Raw genomic sequence first — 19,742 nt, 5'->3', positions numbered from 1 at the left:
AGGGTCTTTATTCAGACTACTAAGCCACTGGTGTGGGAATGTTCTTTTAACTTGTCATAGACTGTGGAGATACATGGATATGGCAGCCACCCTGCATTACTCAAGAGACAATCAGGTTCCTGTAGGTACTGAATTAACTGTAAACATCTGAAACCACCAGTTGTGTCACATGCAAAACTTGTTAGTCTTTCAGCGGTGTAAGCTGCAGGGTTTCTCTGGGACTGTTAACAAGCCCAGAAGCTTACTGCATGGATTGTGTGAAAGCAATGAGAGAGAACCAGCAATGAAAGAAGTATTTGGGAACAAACGTGGTCCTCAGAGGAGAGGAACTCCTTGGAGAGGCAGCATGGGAAACTCTGAGAGAGTACGCTGCCTGCTTTCCTGACTACAGCATTAGAAAAACAGAACTGGCTATACGTTCCCTGAAAAGAGAAGAGTCTACCAAAGAAACATTTCAATCCCTATGGGTAAACACCCTGGCAAGTCCCAGGACCCAGTGAACCATGACAATTGTCTCACTGACTTTGTACCCTCTGAATCAAATGCTGGGAGCTGACATTTGCCTTCATGATAGTTGTCTTCTGTGGATTAAAATCAATGTAACATTTTCTTGAGTAAGCAACATTCAAGAATAGTATTGTGCAATACAGTTTAACTCAGATAAATGTTGATTGATACTTGAGCTTCCGGGTGACGTGCAGGAAGTTTGCTAAGAAGTTTGTATTCAACCCATGATTCTCTGCTGGAAGGGAGTACTGTAATGTTCTTCCTATACTTCTGAATTTTTGCAGAGATTTCTGAACTTCAGCAGTAAAAGACAATGCACCCTTCCGACTGTGAGCCATGGTTGTGGCTGCGCTCGTAACTACACACAAGGAATTTGGAGGCCAGCAGGACCACCGGTGTCATGCAAGCTGTGAGACATCCCTACAGATTTCAATAGGACTCTATGTCTTTTTGCTGGGGTAATTGTGGCTGAATATGTCACTGATAGCTCCGTATTTTTTAGTGGCTTTGGAGTGAGAGCATGTTTGCCTCACAATAGAAATTCCTTTTGAAGTACAAACATGAAAACCCCGAGTACTTTGGTACTGCTGTCAAATAATGTCCTGTTTTACAGATCTTGTTGCCCTCTCATTCATGCAATGCGTACTTGATGGTTTTGTGATATTTTTGTAATAAGGTAAAAGAAAGTAGAAACCCTATGTGAATTATAGTTTCAGCTTGTGACTCAACTCTGCCCTCATTGAAATCAGTAGAACTTTTGCTATTTAAATATTTTTCTTTGTAATTTATGTATCTTTAAATACTCTTAGGGTTTGTTATTATAGTTATAAGCATTATAGAAATATGCATTAATATTTTATATACAGTTTTCAAATTACTGGTGCAATATTCAGATGCCAGAGACCTTTTATTTCAACATGCAACCCCCCTCTTTTTCTTTACAATTGTTTTTTGCTATGAAGTGAAATTGATTTTTTTGCCTGTCAAATACTTACTTAAGAGTTGAACAAAAGCATCCCGTAGGTATGTATATATAACATTTATATATCTGTATATATAACATTTGATGAGCTTGTTTGTTTCCGTATTTTGAGTGCTGTCTAGTATGCCTAGATCTATTCAGTTGGCTCATTACTACTTCAGGCTTGGCTTCCAGAATTTTACTGGAAATATATACTTCCAGCACTGGAAATAAAATACTTCCAGTATTACACAAATACAGTGTGTGGCTCAAAGGCAATTCTATTGAAGATAACAAAGTATATGCACAAAAATTTTGGACCTTGGTATGAACAATGGGTCCTTCAGAAGTCACCCAAACCTACTTCTCTGTAACAGGACCTCTAGGACACCTAGGAAGCTAACTTTCCTGTGGACCTTACAACTCTGAGAGCAAAACTCACGCTTCCCTGACTATAGTAAACTGCTCCCTGGAGTATTGGTTCATTGCTAGCTCAGTCCTCCACCCTCCACTCTTTAGGATATGTTCTGGAGAAGCCTGATGTCCAGATCATCTGTCTTCAGCTGAAATATTGTAAAGCTGGGGTTCCTAATCCTATTGTGGGAGGGAAGTGGGTAAAATCTGAACTGTCCTAGACTTCATTTAATTCTAATGAAGTCACTGTTGTTTGCTTGTGGCACCATGATCTATGAGTCGCAGCTAATTGCTGTACATGCTGTATGGCTTGGCGGTGAGAACCTCGCAAAGGGCCCAAGCCCGAGGTGATGGGTAAGTGTGGGTAGAGTGGAAGAAGCTGAGTGTTTTGAGCAGGGCACCCCTGTGAGGGGCAGTGAAGTGTGTAGCGGCTCTACCCATGCTGGCACCCGAGGTCTGACCCAAGGCAGATGTGTTTACAGCTGCAGCAGTTGCATTTATGGGTTAGTCTTTGAGTATTGGACATTTTTTATACACACACACACACACAAGTTTAAATTATAAACACTAACTTAAAAAGCTAAATTTGCTGTGATGATCAGTCACTGAAGGAAAACCCTTAATTATTGTGTTCTGTAACATGGCTCCATAGAGAATCATCCAGAACTCAAAGTACTGAAGCTCATCAGTGCTCTCTGCTATCCCTGAATCTAACTTCATATTTGGCAGCAATTCCTAGGTAAATAGGGAGTATAGGCTGCTGTCCCTTACTCCATTTGAATGTTCTCAGGCCAAAGCAAATTCATTCAGTGACCGTTTAGGTGAACAAAGAATGGGACTGTGGCTATTGCTTTGAGTGACAGTCCTGAGACTGATGAACCTCAAATGCATTTCAAGCATGTGCTTACCCACCAGCATTTGTTCTTGCAGCCGTAATTACCTGGTATTGAGTATCTCCCATCAGATCTTCCATGCTCTGCAGTGTGAAGCCAAGTGAGGGTTTGGATAGACCTCTCTGTAACATGCCGTGGTCTTGGCAGCAATAGCAGTAGCCAATAACCTTCCACTGACTCAGAAGTGGGTAGATGTACAAGCATTGTATTTTTATTTTTTTTATACTCCATCAGCTCAGCTTTACTGTTAACTGAATTGAATTTATCTTTGTGTTGCTTTGTGTTTTCTAATCTTGGCCATACTATTTAATGCTTGTTTCTGAAGTACCTGACTTTTCAGGTGACCTTTCCAAACACTAGCAGTGTAAGGACTGTTTGGTCTCCAAGATATGGCAGAAAAAGGGGTGGCTGCTGAAATATGTTTGTGGGTTTTCTTTGTAACTTGTAATAATATGAGACATTTAAAAGCCTTCTATTTGTAGGGGGGAAATAATAAAAAGGCCTTTAAAGCTTCATGAGTAAGGGAGGAATGGCAGTCCTGGTATCTGATGCAAAATCCATCTGATGGATTTACATCCTGCAGCTCCAACTGGGCAGTGTTTCCTTTCATTGCCTGTTTTTTTTCCCTATGTGTGGAGTATTTCGTTGTGATGGTTTTATTTCTTTGGTGACATCCTGCTGGTTGGCTACTGTATTCAGTGCTAATAGTGACTGTATTTCTGTGGTAAATGAAACATAGAAATCTGTTACATGTCTCACAAGTTCTCGGGCTCCTCAAGTCTACATGGTATGGGGCATCACAAGCAAATAAAGTGTCAAAAGGACATGAATGATCTGTCTTTAAAGCAGGCAAGAAAAGTTATGCTGAGCTTTGTGCAGCTGCAGCTGTGCTGCTGTTGGTACACACCAGTCCACACTTGCTGTGTAAGTCAGTTTGGAGATATGAATTTCATGCTGCTGTCATCACTGTGTCTGTAACTTAGAACCCCTGGGAAGCTCGCCCCTCTCCACGTGGTTTTGACAGTAAAAAGAAAAACCCTCTGACAGTGGTAGACTTTGACCTGCTCCCTAAAGCTTCATCATTGTCTCAGCTCCCTCTTCTGGTTCCCCTTTTGGATGGAGAAAGACTGTGAAAGATGGAGATGCTGCGGAGACTGAAGGGAAAGGTAAAATACCTGGCTTAGAAAGAAACGATTCCTTCTCTATTGTAAACAGGAAAATCTGTGTCGCCTGACACTCAATGCACACATAAGCTGAAATCCTGCATCTGCTGCGTTCCCACGCTGCAGGACTGCAGGACAAAAAGTGTTACTTTATTACTCACAAGTGGGTGCCCGCAACAGGTGTCTCAGCTGATAAGGTCCTTCTTCCATATTTTGTGGGCTCACTGTGGCTATTGAGGTGAATAATCTGTTTTAAATACTCACCGATTTGCTTCACTCTTCACTGTGCAATTGAAAGCATTTCTTATTTACAAGAAGCATATACTTACCATTTTTCTTTTATGTTCCACGTTAAAGGGCTTTGCGTATGTATTAGCTGGCAGCAGTGAGCGTTATGTACTTCTCTTTTGTTTGTGGTTGTATTTCCTGCTGTTAGCAGTCCAGCAGAATGCCAAAGGAAGAAATTTACAGCAGTAGCAGCACTTAGGCTTTCCTATTGGCCTTTCAAAAGGACATAATATCTTGGTTTAAAGCTGTTAAATGTATGTATTGAGGGCTGTGCTTATAGCAGAATTTTGTTACGGCCATGTTTCTCAGTATTTCCTGATGCATTAATGCTAGCTCCAAAATACGCAAACAGACCCTCTGGGATATTAGTGTAATATGAAAATACCAAACACACAGTTGTAGACATTACAACAAACCCGTCTAAGGCTTAGGTATATAGATCTGTAAAAAAGGGGTTTTAGAGGTTGATTCGCTTTGACATTTTCCACTCACATGGAACTATTTTCAAAATATGGAAGTTTACAAGCGATCATGGACAACTAGGCAAAATGACTGAAATACACCTTGTGTGTGGCTGTCAGTACTCTTTTTCTCTTTGCAGACACTTCTGGACACATCCCCTTTTGCACTGGCTGTTTTTCATTTCGCACAGAAAAAGGGGGTGCTCCTTTTTCGCCACAGTGCTGATCCCTGTTTCAAGGCTGGTCAACTTCAGTGCTTGCTTCCTGCAAGGTTTTGCACAAATGTGTGTAGTCTTTTGTGGTGGAGAACGTAACGCTGAAGGCACGGGATGCTGTATTTTCTTTCCCACTTGCACAGCAAATGGGATGAAACTGCTCCTCCCTCAACAACCATTCTTTTCCCCGAGGAAACAAGTTTCCAACACCTGCACTCTTAGAAGAAGTTGCATTGTGATTTCTTCCCTTTCCTTACAGTGCAGCCACCTTCTTTGGTCAATTTTGTTATATATATATAAAACTATATGTATATAAAACTATACATATATAAAACTACATGTTTTTCACAGGGTTCTCTGGTCCTCCTCCTGTGTCAGCCTGTGTTGGGGTACCCCGGAGACCCACGCTACGGTCGGGCAGGCGGCATGGGGACTTCACTCCCGGCTCTGCAGGGCACCGGGCACTCCCCGCGAGTGCCGGTCGCTCAGGTGCGCTCCAAGCCAGGCGAAGCACAGGCCGGTGCCGGGGAGGGCAAACACACGCGCGGGCCATTTCCCTTTCCCCAGCCCGGCGGCGCGGCGCCCCGCGGGGCGTCTCGCCAGCGCCGGTGGGGCGGGGGAGCGCGGGGTGCAGGTGAGGGCACAGCGGTGCCCCCGCGGGCCGTGCCGTGCCGTGCCGCACCGCGCCGCGCCGTGCCGTGCCGTGCCGTGCCGGGGGCGGGCGCAGGAGGATGCTGAAGCCGGCGAGCGGAGCTCAGTTTGACGCAGCGGCGGCCCCAGCCGCGGCGGGCGGGCGGATGGCGGGCGGCGGCGGGGCGCCGCGGGGCTGAGGGGCGGCGCCGCCGCCGTGCCGCGCCGTGCCGTGCTCGGCCGGGCGCCGCTGCAGGCTGGCCCCCTGCGGCTGCCTGCGGGGCGGCGGCGGGCGGGCTGCAGGCATGATCCGGTTCCGGAGCTCCAGCATCAGGTCGCTGAGCGCGGAGATGAAATGCACCGTGCGGCTGCTGGACGACTCCGAGATCTCCTGCCACATCCAGGTGCCGGCGGGGAGAGGGGCGGCGGCGGCGCGGCTCGGCTCGGCGGGCGGCGGCACCCCGGCCCGGGGGCGCAGAGCCGGGCCGGGGCGCGGGCGGCGGCTCCCCGGCGCGGAGCCCGTCTTAGGGCCCGAGCGGCGGCTCGGCGCGGCCGCGGCAGGAGCTGCCCGCACGCCCCGTTCCCCCTGCGCGGAGCTCCGCGGAGCAGCTCCGGCGCGGGCAGCCGGGTCTTCGCCGCCGCCTCCCGCCGCTACGCCACGGCGTTGCACGGCGCGGCGCGGAGCCCGCCCGGCCGCCGCTGGGGTCCGCCGCGCTCCGGTACCCCAGGCACGGCGTCCCCGCGGGCAGCAGGAGCCCGCCGGGCTGCGGCGCCCCGGGCGGGGAGGGGACCCGGCGGCGCCTTGCCCGTCCCGCGGCGCGCTGTCGGAGCGCCCCGGTGGGCACTGCTTGCAGCCGGGCTGGCGGGGGACCCCCGCCTGGGCAGCCAGGCCCGCGGCGTGCGGTGGCGGGCAGCGCTGGCACCGGGGTAGCGGGCAGAGCTCAGGGTCCTGCTCCCGCTGCCCCTGCATTTACGGCAAAGGATAACTTGCGGAAGGGTTTTCCATGAGTGCTGGTACTTGTGCAGTTGGAAAGAAGGCAACTTTGCAGCAGCCCTTCTCCCTGATTACTTGGTCCCTTTTTATTCCTCCAGGTAATAAGGGTAATGGGTGAAGAGTAAGGAGGCTGTGCATTTCTGTTGGAGCAGCAGTGCTTGTAGCGTGTGAAAGCAGAGGGGTGTTGTAGGTGTCCTAACGAGACCTGTGCTCTGGTGTGTTATGGACGTCTTACAGATTCTTAAACTGCAAGCGTTAGAAACTAAGTTACTCTGAAATTTCCATTGCAGTCATTACTGAGATTAACTTGGCATCCAGATTGGAAGATGTGAGTGGTCTTTTGGGATGTTGTTTGTCATGTCCAGTTGATCTTTCTGTCTTGCTGGTAGTAGGAAATACCCACAGCTTGAAATCAGGTTGGTGGTCTTGTATGAAGGCCAACTATGGCTGAAAAAATCAAGTGCCATGAGATGCAAGCTACATTTTTGCTTGCACCAAATTCTGGTTTTCATTAGTTGCAACGGAGCCATTTAATAGTAGAACAGAATAGAATAGTTCCAGTCGGAAGGGACCTGTGATGATCATCTAGTCTGACCGCCTAACCACATCAGGGCTGACCAAAAGCGAAAGAATATTATGGAGGCCATTGTCCAAATGCCTTTTTTTAAGGTACTGACCAGCATGGGGCATCAACTACTCTCGGCAGCCTGTTCCAGTGTTTGACCACCCCCTCAGTAAAGAAATGTTTCCTACTGTCAAGTCAGAACCTCCCCTGGCACAGCTTTGAACCATTCCCACACGTCCTGTCACTGGATCCCGGGGAGAAGAGCTCAGCACCTCCCTCTCCACGTCCCCTCCTCAGGAAGCTGTGGGGAGCAATGAGGTCACCCCTCAGCCTCCTTCTCTCCAAGCCAGACAAACCCGGAGTCCCCCGCCGCTCCTCACAGGACATGTCTTCCAGCCCTCCCACCGGCTCCGTTGCCCTCCTCTGGACACGTTCCAGGACCTTAACACCCTTCTGAAACTGTGGGGCCCAGAACTGCACACTGTGCTCGAGGTGAGGCCGCACCAAGGCCAAGTACAGCGGGACAATCCCCGCTTCTGACTGGCTGGTCATGCTGTGTTTGATGCCCCCCAGGACGCGGTTTGCCCTCCTGCCGGCCAGGGCACGCTGCTGACCCACACTGAGCCTGTGTCAGCCAGCACCCCCAGATCCCTCCCTGCAGGGCTGCGCTCCAGCACTCCTCTCCCAGTTCATACTCGTGTACTACTTAACACTCAAACAGCATGTAGCCTGGAAGTAACAGGAAATTGCTGAAACATCTTGTACCTGTACCATTGTAGTGCTCTTGTTAATGAGTAGCGTGGTTATGAGGTCATGGCTTTAATGGGTAAGAAGCAGAATGGCCTTCAGAATCTTTTATCAGAGCTTAATGAAAGCTTTTAATGTGGCATCTTTAAAAATGAGTCTCTTTAAACAACGATGAATTCAAAGTCAAAATCTAAGGTGGTGTCATTACAACTCTGTAGGTTTGTAGTACTCAACAGATTTACACTTGTTAAGAGTATGTCCTTTGATGCCCAAAGGGTAGAAAAAAAAGTCGTTACTTTAGGTGTTGCGTTGTACAGGGTGAGGTAATTAGCTCAGAACCAGTTGAATCATATTGCATCCTTGTGGCTCATTGCGCATTTAATGCATGCAGGGGAAAAGTGTTTTACGCCAAAGTTCACAGTGTTTTAACTGTTACAGTTCTAAGGGTAATCCTGAAAATTGAATTCTATTATAAACTCATCTAGAACTTGTTTTCCTGAGTCTGCACACTGACCAAAAATATCTAAAAGGTGGGAATGGCTCCTGTGTTTGGTTTTTTTTTTCCCCCTAGGATTTTTGGGTACTGAAATTCTAAAAATGTAAATGCAGATCTTAGTATGAGGAACTACTTCACTCTTGGTCACTTCAGCAGAAACATGCAATTAATGGTAACATGTTATTGTTCTGAGTTACCTTTCCCTCTTTCCTGTGCCTCATGCTTCTAGCTGCTTCGTCCTCTCTATAGACAGCTACCCCTTATCTAGCACTGTATATACAGAGGAGATATAATTTAGCTGTAGAATTTATTTATCCTCTTGTGTGTGTGTAGCTATTAAGACACTAGACTAATAAACCCCAAACCACTCAACTTCTTTCCTTTAGTGTCTTGATCAGATCTGTATTTGAACTTCATAATGTGGACAAGACTTGCTAGGAGTTTTCAGAGTGCTACCATTTCATTTCTTAATGGAAAAAAATAAAAGTTGGGAGTTAGTTGTGTATATGCATATCGATGCATATTCAGCGGGTCAAGACAGCCCAGATGATGTGCTGCTGGGTTGACAGCAGAGATGCCAGGGCTGCACCAGCTGGAGCATATTGGACAGCTGTGTTTTGGTCATTAAGAGGATAAGAAGGCCTAATTCTACAACACTGAGAAATGCCAACAGAGTCTCTTAAGGACACAGGATGCAGTAAGGAATGGTGACAACAGAAATTCTAGCTGTGTATTTTCAGGGGGAAAGGAGGGGAGATACGCAGCTAGTCTGGATGGTGATGTATGTAGCTGAGGATCTGCTGAATTTTAGCACACTAGGTTTTGCCAAACCCTACTTTTTCAAGTATATCTTTCCAGCAGTTGGCTTGCACATGTGGGCTAGTATCAGAGGGCTGCGGTACCACTAGAGTGCAGAGATGTCTGCTAACTAAAATCTTTGCAGATAGTGTAGATCTTTGGCCCTACAAAATGTGCAACCAAAGTCATGTGTTGCTCAGCTAAAACATTGGGAGCTGGTGTTAGAAAAGTAAGCAGGTGCAGATGTATTCAGGTGTTGCATAAGTATGTGTAGTTTTTTCCTCTCTGTGTAAATTTCATAGTGTTAGGTAGGAAAATAAAATACATTTTTCTTTTTATTATTAAAGTTCTTTCAAAACCATGTTTCAGCAAACCAACAGGCTAACAGAGCCTGCTTTTGGAAATTCCATTTTATAGCAAGCAAGCTAGTAACAGCATATGGGGTGGTGTAGGGAGAATCAGAGATGAATCATGCGTTACAGACTCCAGCCAACTAGTTATTGAGCTGTGCAGCTGCCATGTAGGTCACCAAGTTGCTCAAGGCTAGGTTTGCAGCTCAAAGGTCGGGATTCAGTGTGTCGTCCTCTTCATCTGAGAGACTTTGTGACTCTAAATTAGCTAAGTGGTGACAGACATAGGAAGGGGCTGAGGCCCAAGGGGTACTTAACTTGTGGTGACATTTAGTTTCCCATGATTTTTGTTTGTGAAGCCTCTCTGGGACCTGTATGTCGGGCACTCTTACAGCAGCAGTAGAGTGAGTTGTAGTGGCACAGCTAAAACAGAGAGGTTATGAAAAACAGCCTGAAGGGCCAGTGGCCACGGTCTGTTCCCATGTGCAAGAGAGAGAGATGCCCTGTTTGTGCAGCCTGCCTGATAAAGCACAGAACCAAGGCTTGAAAGAGGGCAGTTGGAACTATCGGAAATGTGTCTGGAGCAGCAGGAAGACCTCCTTTCTGAGGGTGCTAGTGTGATACTTTCTGAGTCATTGACATAAGGATCACTTTACTCCCATTTTTGCAGGCTTCATGCAGTAACTTCACGCATCTAATTAACCTTTTAGTAACAATAGCCTAAACATTGCTTGTGATTTAACCCCACTTTGTCAGGAAGCCCCAGGCAGCCGATCCCTCCCTCCCTCCCTCCCCTCGGTGGGATGGGGAGAGAATTCAAAGAGTGAAAGTGAGAAAACTCATGGGTTGAGATAAAGACAGTTTAGTAGGTGAAGCAAAAGCCGCATATGCAAGCAAAGCAAAACAAGGAATTCATTCACCACTTCCCATGGGCAGGGAGGTGCTCAGCCGTACCCAGGAAAGCTGGGCTCCATCACATGTAAGTTACTTGGGAAGGCATACACCGTCACTCCAAACGTCCTCCCCCTTCCTTTTTCTTTCCCCAGCTTTCTTTCCCCCCAGGAGACACATATGAGCACGTGTCATATGATATTCCATACCATTCCCTTTGCTCAGCTGGGGCCAGCTGTCCTAGCTGTGTCCCCTCCCAACTGCTAGTGCCCCCCCCCAGCCTGCTTGGTGGGGTGGGAAGAGGAGCAGAAAAGACCCTGGCTCTGGGTAAGCCCTGCTTACTGATGATGAAAACATCCCTGGTTTATCAACACTGTTTTCAAATCCGAAACATAGCCCCATACTAGTCACTATGAAGAAAATTATCTCTATCCCAGCCAAAACCAGCACAACTTCTTAAATAGGAAGGAAAAAAAAAATTTTTGACCTGTCTTATTCTGTAAGATTACTTGTGCTTAAGTTGTGAGTAAAGTTAACTTTCAAGGTCCTGTTATGGTAAACTGTTTGTTATTAAATATGTAAGTGTACCTTGGGTTCAGTGGTGCCACTGGCATGTTTTAAATAAGGCAAGGGCCCAGTATACCTCATTTAATTGAAGTGACTACTGCTACTACTGCTTTTAATTTTTTCAAAATATGAATGTCTATTAGCTACTATTATAGCTCTGGATTTATTTATCTATATGAGGTTAATATAAAATTATAAGCTCACTCTAGAAAAATGCCACTTTTAGTACATTACTTAATTTTTAAATGAATAGAAGTTTTATTTTACTCCTTCAGCTGCTCAGATCCAGCTGTGCAAAACTGGAGTTAAGGTTGACATGAATAAGGCTTTTCTCCCAGCTGGAGCTTATTATTGAAAGTGGTAGTGGACTTTGCTGCCTGCTTGTTTAAATGTGGAAGTACTGTATGACTGGATCTCCTTGTGCCTCAGCCTATGTGTAAAACTGTGTAGTAATGGGGCCTTTGTAATGACACAGGTTTTGCTTTGTATGAGCTTTCCAAACAAAAATCTGTCTGGATGCCCCCAAAAATATCACCTGGCTACAGTACTGATTTTTTTAATGTGTCTAAATGATTATTTGATTGTCGTTTAAAGCACAAGCTTGAATTTCTGTGTGTCCAGCTTTTGAGAAAGGAGAACACATAATTTTTAAAACCTGGTTTAGAAATCAGGAAGAAAGGAAGCAGGGCAAAGTTTTAGTTTACTCATGTTCTGTTCTTAGATATTTTACCTTTTTCGCGTAAGTAAGAATGAGGATGACAAAGTCTGAGAAGGCTCAGTTGGTTCTGCTGCTGCTGGTCCAATAGGGTAAGATGGCCTTGTGTCTTTTTAATCTTAATTTAGGAGTGGCTTCTGTACAGTTTGAATATTGCTGCCTGCAGTTTAGCTAATAATTTCCTAGCTTGACTGCCCACCACCCCACCCCTCCCCCCCAAATGTGACACACACTGTCCTGTCTAGTTCTTTTTGTAGCACATTGATGAGTGGAAACCCACCTTCTTCCTTAATATTTTCTGCTTTGTCTGCGACTTGCAAGCAGATGCTAAATTTAATAGAAATCTGCTAACCAAAGAACTCTCTTTAAAATTCCTATCTCTCATAAAGTGTAAAAACCAAAACAACATGCCAAGGCAGGCTGGAGGTAAGAGTAGTGACCACGTATCTCACTGTGAAGATACGCTGAATGTCAGTGATTTGGAAAAAGAAGTGGGAAGGGAAGGCAGCTTGAGAATGAAAAGAGCAGAGAGGCTAGAGATGAGAAGGTGGCAGAGAGCCATAGTTGTGGAAAGGGAAAGGTTAAGGGATTATGTAGACAGCAGGCAGGAGATTTAGTGAATTTATATTTATCCTCTAAGCGATGTCAGAACTGTAACCAGCAAGCGCCTTGTGCTGCTGGGATGATGCTGTAATGAATGGATCCAGGTAGTCAGACAAGAAAAGGAAGGGGATGCAAGCTAGGATGGGTTCTGTGCTGTGTTATGTTGACACATTTTAGAAACTGCACACTAGGGCTTGTATTCCTAACTTCATGCTTGAGACTTTAATAGTACAGTTACAACCGGTACTCTTGATGAGGGTTGCGAATGGGAAGCCTCTCAAATTAAGCCAAGCCTGTGGGTTAAAGGTACCTTTGTTGTCATTTTGTGTCTTTGGTTAAGTTTGCAGTCATGTGTTTTCTTTCTAATAGTGCTTATGGATGTGCCCTTAGCTCCTTCCAGGGCTGAAAAGGTAACAAGGATTAGAAGGTGCTACTGTAAAGTTACTAAGGTGTTGGGAGTTCTCATTACAAATTAAGAAATTAATTGTCTTGATGGGTTTTGCTGAGTGTTTGTGAAGTTCAGCGTTTGCTTCACATTGGTTTCTGTATCTCTGCTAGGTGAAAGGCACATAGATATGTGTAATACTTACGTGATGCTACCAATTCATAAACTCTGTTGTTCTTTCTTGTTTTTCTAAAATTGAAATACTTACAAAGCTGGTTTGCACAAGACATATACTAAACTGCAGCTGAGCTGCTTTTGTGTTGGATAAAGGCTATTAATGATGTTGAATTAGTTTTTTTCCGCAGTCCATGTCTGATAGTGAACAAACTCTGAAAATTCCTGATCTTAAAGATTATGATCTTCCCTTTTAGTTTAGCTGTGTATTTTCTGTGTATTGCTATTGGTGTTGTTATTCATGTTTTGATTGCTAGTAAACTGTGGTGGTGGAACTTAGATGTGTGCTTAAGGACTTGCCCAATGCAGCGTTGAAGGTCAACCTGTATTTCAGTAAAATCAAACAGTGTAGATGGTCAGTATTTTAATGTATTTGTGAGGCCTGGTGCTGCAGTGTGGAGGAAAGAAATACAAAAAATGCAAGTATCCTTAGACAAAGTTTGCTAGTTAACAGTGGCAAGCTACAAGTATAGTTACTGATTTAAATTATATTTTCACTTTTACCCATCTTTGATTTTTCTTACAGCTGTGAATAAATGTATTCACATTCTTTATTGTCATACATGTTTGGACACTGGCTGAACAGTAGAGGTGGAGCTGTTTGATAAAAAGACAACGGGAAATTCAATAATACAATGCAGCATAGTTTAGATCTCCAAATTGCAAATGATCAGTTTGATCCTGTGAGGTGAAGAGTGGCCCCTGTGAGGTACAGGGTGCTTTCTGCTTGCAGGAACTTCATGTACTCTTCTTGAAAGGGCTTTTGGCACCTTATGAGGCTTTGTCTTCTTGCTGTCATCTGTCTAGGTATCTTCAGTGCACTGATACAGATCAAATATAAGAGGCAGCTGGGAAGGGATCATTTGACAGAATTGATTGGCCTAAGATTAGAGTCAAAATGAATCTTTGTTGAGGAAGTACTGTATTTTCACTTTTTCATCATATTTGCCTAGATTGAATTTTCTGTATAGGTCCAGAATGATTTAATAATGTATATCAATGATCCTGAAATTACCTGTAACAGAAGAGCTTAGTGCCTTTTCTATGGGAAGGTGAAATAGGGAGTCTGGATTTGACTTGCATGGTTGTTGCTGGTCCCCTGGAACAGACGGTATATTAAAAACTCAAGGTTTGAACACTTAGGTTAAAGAACAGGAGGAATGGAAGCTGATTCCTCTTCTGCCTCAAAAAAACCCATCAAAACCCCAGGTGGGTTGGGAGGACCAGAGTAATTCTTTCTGTGATATAGTGCTGGTTTTCTGCAGCAGAGGTCTCTGTCCTTCTGGGTATTTTTGCTTATTAAATCAAACATACTGAAAACAGCTCTCTTTATCTTCCTGTTACTCCCTCTCTCTTTTTGTACTCCCCCTTCACTCCCTGGTGTGGGTAATATCAGCCTGCTGGCAAGGTTCATATCGTCCAGATAATCTTTCTCTCCTTTCCCTGTTAAAGTCAAGCAGCCACCAGACGACTTCTATTGTGTATTTCCCTGCTGGATATGGAAAATATCTCCTCATACTTCTTCCTTCAGCAGAGGCTGATTATCTGTTCCTTTGTTCTGTCTTTGCCTAAGTAAAGCCTTATTTTTCTCCTTAGCCTTGCCTTCTCAGAGACCCTTTCTAGACGTTGCAAATCACCTTTTTGTTCCTATCAGATTAGCTTGTTCTCGCTCTTTTTTAATTCATCTGATAGTAAAACCACAATTATAATAATTCAGCAGTAATTAATTTATTATTTTTTTTTCTTTCTGGCATAAAACTTAAATAAATAAATAAAAAAGCCCCAAGCATTCTTTTCTTCCTTTACTCCTCCACTGTAAATTGATTGTATCCTTTCCAGCTACTGGCATTCAGTTCATAAAAGTGTTGCTGTTCTCCGCTTTTCAGGGTTTAACATGTTGTTTTTGTGTTGATAACCACATCTAGGCATCTCAGTGTGCTGTTAAGATAGATGCTGTTTTGCAGCTCATGGTTAATTATGCCAGTAGTAGGCCAAGTGTAAATAGTAATTGTCCTATTCATGGTTGCGGTTCATGGGAGTTACTGAGAAACCCAGCTAAGGAGGACCCAGGGATGACAAATGAACATGGATACTCTAGTACTGTTATCTTTCATGGAAGAGCTTCCCATGACTGAAAGTAATACTTGAAACTTGAGATAAAATGTATCATACCAATCTGTATAAGGGTAAGTATATGTATAAAATTTCTCAAGATCGCTCACAGCCAGGAATGAGATGGTATGGGCTACACACCATGCGTTCTTTTTCAGCAGAAGGGTTTGCAAACAGAAGTAATTCCTGCAATAATTGGAAATCTGTCCATTCGAGACAGTTGTAGTAAGAAACATAAGTATTAAGTGGCTGCAAAATGATTGCTCTTTAAAGGCTTCCTTTGAAAAAATGTTAAATGAGTCAACATCTTCATTTAAAACATTTGTTATTTTTTCCTTGTTTACTTAAACTCCAGGAAGAAGTAGGCAATCTGGATTAAAGGCATGCTTGCAGACATATTATCTCACAATGATATTTTCCCTATAACAACTCTCTTTGGAAGAGAATTGTGCTTTAAAAAAGTTTTGCAAGATTTGCACCTGGCCATTTTTTGTCTGATGTTGTAATATGTAAACTTACTGTAAAAGGACCCATGTTGCAAAGATAACTTTGGGTATTTCTGACAACACTGTGTAAAACCTTTTTCATAGAGCCAGTCTGTGTGCATGCTTTTTTTGGTCTTTCATGTAACTGCAACAGAAGCAAAAAAGAAATGGGGTTGCAAAATGAAAACAAAACCCCAATCCCCTCACCCCCCAAACCCAAACAGTATCAGGAGAATTTACAACAGGATTTAATAATTAATTAAAGAGACCAAAAAGCAGTTGCAAGCAATTTCAAGTTAAAGGTGACTTCCTGTGGAAATTAATGCATGAAGTTCAGTAGCGATATATTTGTATTGTTTCCAAGCACAGAGGCTAATCAAATGTTTTTGTGTCCAAAACAGAGTGTCTGTGTGTGAGCTGCCTTTTAGGAATGGTTCCTGGACCATTCTATCTGTCAGGCAGTGCCTGGGAACTGGTCAGAAAGAATGCTAGTTACACAGACTGGGTTTTTGTCAGGGAATGCCCTAAGAGTTTGATAGCACAGGTGGTAGATTTCAACACCCCAAAATGCTTGAATGGTTTTAGTAGTTTTAGTCTAGATGCAATCTCTGTTTTAAAAAAGAAAACACCACGGAGATGCACAGAACATACTTTTAATCCTATTTCTTTAAATTTTCTGGAGTAAAAGGCAGCTGATCCTTGGCTTTCACCTTGTTACTTAAAAATTGGTTAACAAAGATAAATACTTCACAGTCAGAGAGTGATGGTTGCTCTTGCGTTAAACGGGACAGTTACCTGGGGTGTGAGCTGAACTCTGAAGCTGTGCACTGCCAGCCTGAACTTAGGTGGCTTCAGGGATTTACCTCGAGACACGCTCAGTGTGCCAACAGAGGTGAGTGCACCAAACACACTGACCCTGCTTGCTTCAGCTCCGTGTGAATTTTCTTCAGCTCCATCCTGGGAAAAGGAAGGAAACAGCAGAGGCTTTTACAGACCGTGCCGTGAGTGATTCAGCATGCAGACTCATCCGCTCACGTGAAATCGCTCCAGCAGCTTGCAGTGCCCCTGCCAGTTGCGAGGTGCGGATCCACAGAGGCTTTTCTGTTTTGACTGGAGAATCTACTCAACCTGACCTACTGGTCAGGATTTCTGGATTAGTTTTCTCATACAGTCTGGCAGCTGGTACTTTACAGCCACCAGAACAGAGAAGACTTGAAACGAATCATCAGTCCCCAAACCAAACACAGTTGCTGCTCGTGGGCATTAAAGCAAAAAGAGTGGCCTATCTAAGTGAAAAATAAACAATAATTACACAGTTTCAGGACAGTGTGTTCAGCACAGTTACAGTTAATCTTTGTGTGTGGGTTACATGCCCCAAATAAGTAGCAATTTTTGTCTTGCATCTTCTTGAGAATCAGAGGCTGGTTTGTATATTGCCCCAGAAGAGTTCATGGTGTGATTTCAGGGAAAACACAGTAAGGGAATGCTTAATTCATATTGTGATGATGGGACTGCACAAATTAATTTGTGCCATTGGCCTGACTTTACACTTAAGTAAAGGGGGGAAAAATACTACTGTAGAAGAAGAAATTCCAGGAGTTCGATGCTCATATGTGTGGAGAACAGAACAAAGCTCCAGTTGTGTAGAGATTTCAGCAGTGACGTGGTGTATTGCAGAGAGGATTGACTACGCCCTTTCAGTGTTTGCACCTTCTTTTGTTTTATTCTGTTATTTAGAAACGCTTTCCAGTGGAAGAACACATAGCTCATAAATCTATGATCCCAACTGCTAAGGTAATTTTTACGAATCTGTTTCCCTCTATATTTTTTACTTCATGTTTGCTTTGAGGTGTCAAGGGGTGAAGTCCGTTGCAGTACAGTTAATGTCCATTGCAGTTTGTTAAATGACTTGCCATCTCCCTTCTCTGTCAAAGTCTTGAGGAGCTTGTGAATGTAGCAAAACCCACAGGCGGCTGGGTTGGATTGGGGTGGGGGGGAAATATGAGTTGTAGTTCTGCTCTGCAGACCCATTGATTTTCATTTCTACTCCTGTCTTCCAGCAGCACTTAGTTTACTGTCTTCTCCATCGTAGACAAAGATATCAATACCATGCCTAAACACAGACGCCTGCTGAGGCTGTCATCTAACTCACCAGTTGCATTGCTTTTTCATTGCCCTTTTCTTCAGTCCTCCAGACAGTTTTCAGTCCTTTTCACAATGCTTTTATTCATGGCACTTTGAAGTTATGATTTCTTTTCTTTTTTTTTTTTTTTTTTTCCTTTTCTTTTCCTTTATTTTTGGAAGTGGGGCTGTACACTCTCTTGGATACACAACAGAAACCTAGATCAGTTGATCTATATCAGTTGATAAACATCATTCCCTGGTTTGCTGATTCCTGTAATTATTTCAGAGAGAATGTTATACATTCATACTAATCATTGCTTACTTTTGTGTTATTGAATTTTTTTTCCCCACCAAAGTGATTTTTTCAGTCATCATTTTGATGATGATCTGGAGTTAGTCTTTGGGCAGTGTTTACCAGAAGTACTGTTTTTTGAAGTTTCATGCTGTATTTTGGTGTGGTGGTTTGGTTGTGGTTTTTTTTTTTCTTGTAATCTTTTGTAGTTTACTGTCTCAATGAATTATCTTGACTCACTGGTTATAATTTTTTTGCTCTTGGTAACATACTTTCTGCACAGGGTAATATCTGTGTGTTTATATATAATCTAAATAATTTGTATATATGTGTGTTTATATACTTCCTGTAACTTACCTGTAATGGTCTGTATCATTGTGAGGCTTTTACGGTATCCTGGTTGTTTGTAAATCTTTGTTTTGCTAACTGCAATTTATAACAATCAGGTTTTATAACAACTAGATCGTACCTCGGAAACTTAAGTTTCTTCACCTTTTTGCTCGTTCACTAATTTATTCTTACTGATTTAATTTCTTTTCATTGATTTTAAAATCAGAGAAAAATCTTCATTTTCATGGTCTGCTAGGCTGACCTCTCTCAAATTAGTTTTTTTTCTGTCTTTTCCAAAGTCTTAATGGAATTTATGTTGTTTTTTTTTAAATTGAGATCCAGCGTTTTCAGTCTTCATGCTACAGATTTTTGCCCATTCTTTACATTTGCACTGGTACGTGAAATCCTGAATGATACTGGAGTTGTTCAAGAATAATGGAAATGTTTCTGTGTCCTGCAGGGGTTTTCATACAGCACGAGGAAACAAATCCTTTTTGAAAACTAAACCTCCCTTCCTCCCAGATGTACTTTCTGTTAAAACTCTTAGCACTGCTAACATACTCTTCTGTATGAATATTCACATCTTTTACTTTTTTTTCTTTGTGCTTGAATTTATTTAGACATCCTGTCCTGTTTACAGAAAGTGATGCAGTTTTCGTCAGGAGGTGATAAGCAGTTCAGTGAGTATCTTGTGTCCTGAAAGAACAGACAAAAACTGAGTTTTTTTATTCATAGCTTCAACATCTGTCTTCTTACAGTTCTTTTTCACTCTGTGAATATTTATGCTGTTGTTGCTTTGTGTTCAGAGCTATCAGTGTAGTCTTAAAAAACACAGGAGAGTTTTCCTTTTCAGTTTTTCCTTATGTAGCTAGTATTCTGAGGATGAAGAGTTTTTGTTGCATTTGGTGAGTTTCCATTAACTTGCTTTTAAGAGCTCTGGCTAGCTATATCTTTTATTGATTAGGAAATGAAAGAGAAGATGCAGATGTGGATTTAGGTGCTTTCCCCTTCTTTCTTCTTCTCCCCGCCATCCATTCACAGGAGGAACTTTTGGTCATTTTGAGGGCGTTGATTTCTAATAGTGATTTTGGTCCCCTCCTTATGCTTAGCCAAGCTGTCTTTTGGTGGTACTCCAAGAAAGATGAAAACTCTATCAGGTGTTAGCAGGTAGATGTCCAGACAGGTTGCTAGTTAGAGCTATGATGTCCTCGCTCCTCTCCTGCCTCAAACTGACCTGTGTGCTTCTCTTACTTGCTGCCTGTCTCAGTGTTACTAGTAATATTTGTATTATGCTTTTCTCTATTAATCAAACCTCTTTACTTTCAGTCTTGGCCACTCAGGTACTCTGTTGAGAAAGGAAATACTTCTCTCTGTGCGAGGCATCAAAGTTCCTCCCCCCGCCCTCCTAGTTTCTGTTTTTTTAAAGAACAAGCCCATAGGCAAGGTGACATGTAAATCCTTTTTGAAATTCCTAGTTCGCTGACTTGACAGTGCTCAGAGGAGACAAGAAGAGCTATGTTCA

General features: G+C 43.4%; 1 protein-coding gene across 1 annotated transcript in view; it reads left to right on the top strand.

The window, feature by feature from the left end:
* The first annotated feature begins 5,633 nt into the window (after positions 1-5,633).
* The window catches only part of FRMD3 (FERM domain containing 3), a 140,715-nt gene continuing 126,606 nt past the window's right edge, over positions 5,634-19,742 (top strand). Inside the window, exon 1 of the mRNA XM_055699693.1 lies at positions 5,634-5,936. Within this exon, the coding sequence (XP_055555668.1) occupies positions 5,838-5,936 (99 nt within the window). The 5' untranslated portion in view covers positions 5,634-5,837. The remainder of the gene's footprint in view (positions 5,937-19,742) is intronic.

This window comes from Falco cherrug, chromosome Z, assembly GCF_023634085.1.
Source record: "Falco cherrug isolate bFalChe1 chromosome Z, bFalChe1.pri, whole genome shotgun sequence".
Classification (NCBI taxonomy): Eukaryota; Metazoa; Chordata; class Aves; order Falconiformes; family Falconidae; genus Falco; species Falco cherrug.
The sequence above is the reverse complement of the archived record's forward strand: the minus strand, read 5'-3'. Positions and strand labels throughout refer to the sequence as shown.